The 8,927-nt window shown below is 37.9% G+C and overlaps 1 protein-coding gene across 1 annotated transcript; it reads right to left on the bottom strand.

The window, feature by feature from the left end:
- Positions 1 to 1,230: 1,230 nt before the first annotated feature.
- Positions 1,231 to 5,151, bottom strand: pim3 (Pim-3 proto-oncogene, serine/threonine kinase). Its single transcript, XM_079858542.1, has 6 exons — positions 4,754 to 5,151; positions 4,402 to 4,511; positions 4,259 to 4,309; positions 3,812 to 4,175; positions 2,559 to 2,735; positions 1,231 to 2,473 (listed from the first exon to the last, which is right to left on the bottom strand). Exons 1-6 carry the CDS (start codon positions 4,839 to 4,841, stop codon positions 2,304 to 2,306), a joined length of 960 nt encoding a protein of 319 aa, XP_079714668.1. The 5' UTR covers positions 4,842 to 5,151; the 3' UTR covers positions 1,231 to 2,303.
- Between the last annotated feature and the right edge of the window lie 3,776 nt (positions 5,152 to 8,927).

The raw sequence follows: 8,927 nt of genomic DNA, 5'->3' as shown, positions 1-8,927 counted from the left end.
GTCTGTACCAAAAGAGCGCAGCCATTATTGTTGCTTATGAATAAATGCATGTGTGTGTGTGTACGTTTTTTCTTTCTTGCGGTATGCTCAGCTCTAAAATATAGGTTGCTATGGCCAAAAGTATGTCCATTCTAGTCGAAATCTTTTCAATTAATGAATCGGTGATTGAATAATATCTGAATAAATTATTTATTAGTGGTTTTGTCCGAGTTCTAAGGATGTATATGGGAAATAAAATGGATCTACGCTAATCACAAATCATGGGAAAGTCACTTTCCCACAAAAGGTGTGGGAAAATTTTGACCTGAAATTTGTTTCGCTACTAGTGTAAATTGCTTGATTTATTGAAATAGGCCTATATATCAGGTGTCAACTTATTATCAGGTTTATCATTATGATTATGGCCTTATGTTAATGTAAATCTTAGGCTAAAGTTGATTAGTTATCTTGAGTAAACTACTCCAGTCACAATACAGGCACCATAACAAAAGGCAGGTCTCATATCGTTCCAGATCATATGACAATTTAAGGTTTATATGGCCTATAATACTGTAATGGGCATTACGTGTCAAATTCATTTAGTAACTAGTAGCCTATTTGATACCTTAAGTAGGTAGCTACAACTAAACTTGAGGTGATTCTACATCTGAATTCTATATTACATAACAATTAATCATTAAAATCTTATTAATCTTTTTGACGGTAATGCTTTAATACCAATGTGTCATCATTGTATTTGCATGCTCTGTTGACTAACGTGGATAACATTACCTATTCATCATGATTTCTGGAAGGGGTGAGTCAGAGACACAATCTAGCAATGTAGCTTCCTCTCAAGTTCGAAATATGGGAATGGACTGAACTGAATTGTAAAACGATTTGACTATATTATTATTATTATTTTACTGAATGATGTTGTAAGCTGTCAATTTGTTTTATATAAGGTTAAATTTAACATCTTAAACCTCTAGGGGGCAGAATTTTCACATACTGTTTAACTCAATCTTCTGTGGTGGGAAATAGAAGAACACTTACGCCAGCCAGAATATATACATATATAATTATAAATCAGGTTACTTTTTTCGAGAAACAGGTAACTCAGTACTTTTCAATTTACAACAAAATATCTGTATTGCAAGTTACTTTGTTTTCCCATTTATTGACTGACTGAGAAATCCTAAGTGCAGAGGCGTTATTATCTATTTTAAAAGCAGACACACCAAACATGTTACATATGAAAGGAATTTATTGTGTCCAATATAAAAAATAAATGTTTCACCAGTTTAAAAAAAAAAAAAAAAAAAAATCCACACTGTCACAGTGGCAGGACTAAAACACAATTTTACTTCCACTTCACATGGAGAAAAAACTGATTCTAAATTTTACACTACATCAGAAAATGGCATCACTAAACATCTCAATCTTATATTTGTATCAGTATTAGATAGCTTTAGCGTGTCTATGATCCTTTAGGTTAAACTAAAGATAAGCCCAGGGAACCCTTACATTTTAAATTTTACTTTTTGCAGATGGTATAAAATGAATAAATAAATAAATAGCCACTGAATGTGGAATGTTTGTATTGCATGAATAAATAAGATACATGGAAGTTAATGTACATAAATACAATACAAATTCTTGTATTTAAAAATAAAAAAAGTTCAAAAAAATTGAAATAAGGAAAAGATAAGCGAGTCCATGAATATTGCATTGATTGTGCACATCACTCAAGTCTCTGCCAAGCAAAGTCTAAAAAGTGACGTCAAAAGATGTAGTGGAAGACATTCAGAAAACAACAACAGAAGGGAAAACCATCTAAATAGTGTATATGAATGGCAGAGCAGCAGAGAGATAGTGTTAAGAGAGTAGTAAGTGTGTACTTCAAGTATTCGACCACTAGAGGGCAAGGGAGACCCACCACATAACTAGATACAGTCTTTGAAGGTTCCCATGAATCCAGGGGAGTTCCCCTAAAATCCATGAAAATCCACCTGGCGTCTGTCGTGACTTGAATCCCATAAAAGCAGCTTTCCAAAAAAGGCACCGAAAACTAAAAAGATAGTCTAAAAGGAAAATAATGTCCAAGCTCTATAAGAGCAACCAGTAAGATCAAAGGATCACAAGCATCTCTGCTCACGCAATCCCTACTACGGGTAACAACTCACCCTTAGCAAGAAAAAAAAAAAAAAAAAAAGAGGAAAAAAAGACATTTATGTAACATAAATCGAAGTCCTGATAACCAACAGACTGGGAACAAGGGCAAAAAGGTCTCAGAGTCCATTCACTCGGTGTCCCCGCATCCGTCAAAGGCTGTCTTTGCCCGATTCTGTGCTGATAGAGTGAAGTGTGATGTCGACGCTTTCTGCTTTCGGGCTTTCCTCTGGCCGCATCCACTGATGCTCAAAGATCTGCTCCAAAGTGGGCCGATCTGAAGGTCTCAAGCAGAGGCACCATTTGATGAGCTGCTGGCACACTGATGGACAGAAAAAAGCAGCAAGGTTAATAATCTCATCTACAAAAGGGTTTAAAACTGAAAGATCAGACTGTTCAGAACATACCCGGAGAGATTCTTCTCCTGAAAAAGAGCCGTCCTCTCAGGATCTCCTCGTCGTGCTCAAACGGGATGTCGCCGCACACCATGTCGTATAGTAGGACGCCAAGGGACCACACGGTTGCCGAGCGTCCGTGGTACCTGTGGTAACGAATCCACTCGGGGGGGCTGTACACTCGCGTGCCTACAAAAACAAAACATTTGGTTTTCAATCCTGTGTGGAGGGAGATTTCTGGCTCATTTCATAATCACCCTTTTTGGCATAAAAAGCGCCGATTTTGATTACACTGCAGCACTATATAATGAGCTGCTCTAGTCAGCTGACTCTAGCAAAGGGGGCGCCAGCGGTCTGGCGTTTGCACAAACGCTCCTCCCTCCTCCAGTCTTGCTGTGAGCCCGGAGAACAGCTCGTTCCAAAAATACAAGCAAGCTGAAACAGGAGGGGGATCTAAAAAGGACGCTTTCAGGTACAAACAATCACAAGCTATGGCAACTCCCCGTGCTTTCAGCGTGAGTCACTTCCCCCAACAAAAGCACCTTCACTAGGGGTTGGTGTGACAGGCCCCCAAAGACCAGGAGTCTCCTGGATACCAAACAAAAACAGGGATCCGTGAAGGGATCACGTGGTCCCGCAACTCAGGTTTCACAACAAACAGATGCTACGCAGTAACAGCTGATCCCACTAACTTATCTCAGATTCATCATTTTAACCTATATTAAATTACTTTAAAGTGCAAACAAAATATTCCTTCAAGCAACATTAAAACAAATGTACAGATATTAAGGTTATAAATCAACAAAACATACACATATCTCTCTATTCATCCCTCTCTTGATACACAAACATCTGTTATTTTTCTATATAAACGTTCTCAGAGTTGTAATAAGATTAAAAGTGGAAGGTCATCATTCTGTTTGAAGTCTTTCACATTTCAATAAAAAAATAGGGGAAAAAAAAGAAAAAAGATAGTTTGCTGGTCTTAGTAGGTCTAAGATAATCTGAACAGGTTTAAGATTTTCTTCCAGTCTAGCAAAGACAATTATTAGGTGCCTAAAACATAAGGCTGGGAGATCAAATAAAACCAAATCTTTTTTTTTTTTTCCAACAGGGGGCGAAACACTCAAAAGTACTTATCTTTAAATCTAATGCTGACTAAAATGAAATCATAATCATTATTATTATTATTATTCAGGATTTGACACTGCATTTTGTTAAGCGTGACAGGTGCAAAGAAGGATGGGTTAGAGTCAAGGACGCACCATCAAAGTCTGTGTAGACGGTGTCCTTGAGGATGGCCCCGGAGCCGAAGTCAATGAGCTTCAGATCTCCCGTGCGTAAATCCACCAGGAGGTTCTCGTCTTTGATATCGCGGTGAACCACCCCGCAGCTGTAGCAGTGCCGAACCGCCTCCAAAACCTGCCTGAAGAAGCCCCGGGCGGTGTCCTCATCCAGCGCGCCCTTCTCCGTGATGTAGTCGAATAAATCCTTCACCATCTCCGGCCTCTCCATTATAATCAACCAGCCGTCGGGTCTCTCATACCAATCTATGAGTTTAATAACCCCCTGAAACGTACTTCCCACTTTCTTCAACAAAACGATCTCGAGTGGAACCAGCGACCCATTCTGGAATATAAATACGCGTGTATTAGAAACAACCTAGTTAATAATAGTAAAAACCAAAATAAATCCAATGCTAGTTTACTTACAATCGTAGCCCATTCGGTCACTCTCTCCTTAGAAACGTGTTTTATCGCAACCTAGAGACAAAAAGAGAAAACGCACATATGAATGCGTGACTGTGGCGCCAAACGCGGCCATGTGCTGCCACCAAAACAAAGCCAACGCGTACCGGCAATGAGTCTGAGATCCGAGTACCGGCGTACACCGTCCCAAACCCGCCGCTTCCCAGCACCGAACCCACATGATACACCTTCTCAAACGGCTCTCTTTCGGTCTTGGCTGTAAATGAAAGTGAGAAAATAGCGTTAATGTAACAATGTGATTTAAACTGCGTGTGTATAACGCACGGTTGGCAACAAAATGGCTCCATACTCCGGTCACGGACAGGCGCGTGCCGATTAAGCAGCTAGAAACGGCGCGCGTGGAAAATTAGGAGCAAATAACTGATTAAAGACCCGCAATTAAAGTCAAAATGAAAAAAAATAAAATAAAAAATGTTATGACACGAGACCGTCACCTACCTGCTTGAAGTTGAATTTTCACCGGTAAGTGGTCGATGTTGGTTGTGTTGCAAATATGGGAAAAAGATCCAAACTTGGAAAGTAACATTTTTCGTTGTCTTCTTAAAACGATTCTTAGTCCTTAGGATGCGTAACCGTGCTTGGGACCGGGAAACACCGGCTCTCCGTCCTTCACAGTAAACACCGAATTCCCTACAAAAAAATGTATTTAGTAGTGGGACTCCGCTCGAAAAATCCCACAAATGCTCGCAAAACGATTCCGACTCCTTTTCTGCAAAGGTGTCAAACTCCGGTAATTATTCACAAATGTCCCCGCGCACCCATAGTGAGAGAGAACTGCACACGTTTGCGCTTTTGAGTCTGGTCGGCGCGCGCTCAGTTGATGTGTGTCTGTGTGTGAGAGTGAGCGGGTTGACCGTATTAACTCTTCATTCTCGTGTTTGGGCGCTGGACGGTGCTGCACAGATCCTTCCGCCACGGATAGATTCAATACGCTCAAATTAAAAACAAACACATTCGTCAAAATTCTTTAGCGTACCAAAAGGGAAAAAAATACTAAGAAGCAAAATCGAGAAAGATAATATAAATGTATGTCAATTCATCAGCAGTAAATGAATAGTGTGCTGGTAAATAGTGCGCAACGCGCATGGATATCTCGTCTGAAAGCTTTGCGCTTGGGCTATATAAAAAGACCAACCACGTTGCACAGTTTATATAATTGCACAGTGACTAATTGGAGTAATATTGCTGGGTTGTGCCTATGAAATAATAATAATAATGTTTAATAGTCTGATAATGATGTGTGTTAGCAACAAATAACCTTTTATAAATAATAATTAGAACAATAATGAATCTTAAAGCATGCACTGTAAATACATTTTTTTATCAATACGTTATGACGTTTTTACATTGCTTTAACTCATCAAAATAAGTTATTCAAGTTAATCAAAATAAACAATTTTGAACTTTTTTTTTACAAGTTATACAAAATTCAACTAATTTTTAAGTCTGTTTAATGTGAGTTGTTGAAATGACTTAAATATCCAAGTTGATTGTACTTAAATTGAAGGCAGCAACTTTTTTACAGTGATCTATCTATCTATCTATCTATCTATCTATCTATCTATCTATCTATCTATCTATCTATCTATCTATCTATCTATCTATCTATCTATCTATCTATCACACTTGTACACATTTGTCTGTTTTATCTGTATGTATATATATATATATATATATATATATATATTTATTGTTGTTGTCTCAATGCAATGCAAGAAGTCATATTCAGCTGTACATTATAGCTATAAGCATCTGGGGTTATTGAAAACCACAAACTTGTCATATTTATCAAATATTTTTAGTTCTATTATTCATAATAAGTGATCATGTAGGCTAACTGCATGGTGTAAGATCATAAAGTAGCATTCAATGGATATAGAGGGTAAGATATATGAGGGTCTATATAAAATAATCGGTTAGATCCTTATATCAAGCATATGACTGAAGCTTTTCAGATTTATTTTCTGGGATTATCTCTTTGTCCAGATCAATCCTCATCATCTCGCTCATCTAAGGAGGTAATTTAGAAAGAGGCTGATGGAACTACCCAGACAGGATGTCTCAAAGACAGGGAGACAAGGTAAACAGTGATCCCCTGCTGTGATTGAGGATGAACGTCATTATGAAAATTCATATGATAAGACATGCTCTGCAAAAAAAAGCTGTGCACCCCCCAGACCCATTAGACTGCAGTCAAAAACTGCAGTCAAATCGATGCTTAGCCTTTACATAAACGTCTGATAAATAATAACTATATCTCAGACCAAGATGAATAAAATGTGCAATTACACATAACTTTGACTGCACTTTATGTAAAGTGCTAGAAATGGTTTCTGAGAATAAAACATAATGAGCCATAATTGAACATCTTACATCTGACAGTGAATTTGCGACATTCTTCTCTTATTACATGCCATTCTTTTCCTATACCTTCCCAGAAAAAAATAGCATATTCTCTCTTTCATCTCATGCCAGATTTATTAGGTCATACCTCAGAAGGACATCAAGGCTTTGGGGAGCTTTTATGAGACACACTGGAGCAATCAGGAGGGAAATCCCTCAAGGTTTTCAACAGTTACCTTATGTAAGGCCAAAGCACATGTGTCCAAGTGAACAAAAAGCGTCTACAGACCCCCAATGTGTGATTTAGTTGGTGAGTACACATTCACACTTGATTATTCCTTTTATAGTAAATTCTATGTAAAGTAGACATGGCAAATCTCCCAACCACACTGGACTATTGTTAGCCGCTGTTCCGTCATAATGACCTCTGTCTGACGTATTCCCGAAGAAAATGTGATAACCTGTAGCAAAAGTGGCTTTATGCAGCTTTACACGTCTAATCGGACTGATCACAAAGACCCCCACTGTTAACGCTGACAAGAGGGGCTTTAGTCCACAGTTCCGAATCCTCTTCAGAGGTGAAGTGGAGGTCAGGGTTAGACAATCACTTACCTTTTCACTGGGCTGAAACATATGGTCCAATCTAAAGTATATTCAAAGATAAGAAAAATATAATCACTTATCACATGTATTAGATGAAATATACTCATTCAACAAACCATATGCTATCCTTGACTTGTTCAAAACCTGAAAATACACTATTTACCAATTTTAAATTTGTATTGTATGACAATTTATTTATAGTCTTTTTTATTATATTTTCAGGTACTTTTTTATTATAATTTATTATAGAATATACGTGTTGTCAAACATGCAATTAAATGGTCAATTAACTGATTAAATTAATTATTGGAATTAAACAAAATTAATGACGTTTATGGAAGCTTGTTTCCACCACAAAATAAATAATAAATAAAATGATAAAAATAAGTATGGTAATTGCAACTTTTCTCTCACAATTCTGACTTTTTTCCTCACAATTGCGAGTTTATATCACGCAGTTCTGAGGGGGGAAAAAAAGTCAGTCTTTTTTCGCAATGGCGTGTTATTATAAACAGGGGTTATTATAAACTGGTGTACATGCGTGGTAAAAATTAAACGACGCGTAGCGCTTTTGAGTACCAACATTTTTGGCTTTTTTGGGGGCAGGGACACGTTTACTTGCGATAGCAATCATGATGATAAGTGTGTTTATTAATTATTAGGGACGCAATGGATCACAGTTGATCCGTGATCCGTATGGAGCAGGCTCCCATGCGATTCTCGGATTAACTGCAGTTTAACCATCATAGAGTGAAAGTTTATCATTTGGACATGTTTTGTCTCGCCAGTTTACACATTCAAATGATTTTAAATGTGTAAGAAAGAGGCAAGAGATAGAGAGAAAGAGAAAGAGAGAGAGAGAGAGAGAGAGAGAGAGAGAGAGAGAGAGAGAGAGAGAGAGAGAGAGAGAGAGAGAGAGGCGCGTTTCAGACAGCGCTCGAACACCGAAATTGATTCCTCTTTCACGTTTACTTGCACTTGAACGGACATATAAACACAAAATGATCGCAAAATACCCGTCTCGGCAAGTATTCTCTCGGTTATGTCATAAGTGAACAGTTGAGAAAGAAAAAGGATGTGTGTCAGTATATGCATGCGGTCTTAAAGTGACAGCAGCCTAATATTCCTGCTGTTGTCTGTGTCATTAATGTTAATAAAAAAATCAAAAAACATGATCATCATCATCTACCATGTTGGAGAGAAAAGAAGATAGTGAGGGGGATATAAATTCGCAATTCTGAGGAAAAGTCCGTCTTTTTTCGCAATTGCGTTATAGTCAGAATTGCGAGATAGACTCGCAATTGCTAGAAAGTAAGTCACAGTTGCTTAGTTGTCCTCAGTCTGCTGTGACGTGTGGTTCTGTGGTTCAGCAAATATATATCTCGTTTATACAACACGCAGAGTTCCTGTGACTGTCCAAAGCACATGAAAATGAGGCACGCTATTGGTTGTAACATACGTAGCATTCTAACACCACATCGTTTTACTTTCCTTTACCCAGGGTTAAAAGCGGTGTTTAGAACGACGATAACCTGGGGTTAAATGCAGTGTGAAAAGCCCTTAGGGCTTTCAATCAATTAAAACAAGCAATTAATTTATGTATCAATTAACCTAATAATTGAAATTAAAATGAATGACATGTATCCTCTCTAAAATGTTCAATTTA

Source organism: Squalius cephalus (assembly GCF_949319135.1).
Source record: "Squalius cephalus genome assembly, chromosome: 23".
NCBI classification, from domain to species: Eukaryota; Metazoa; Chordata; class Actinopteri; order Cypriniformes; family Leuciscidae; genus Squalius; species Squalius cephalus.
Note: the sequence above shows the minus strand (reverse complement) of the source record. Positions and strands in the feature narration are given on the sequence as shown.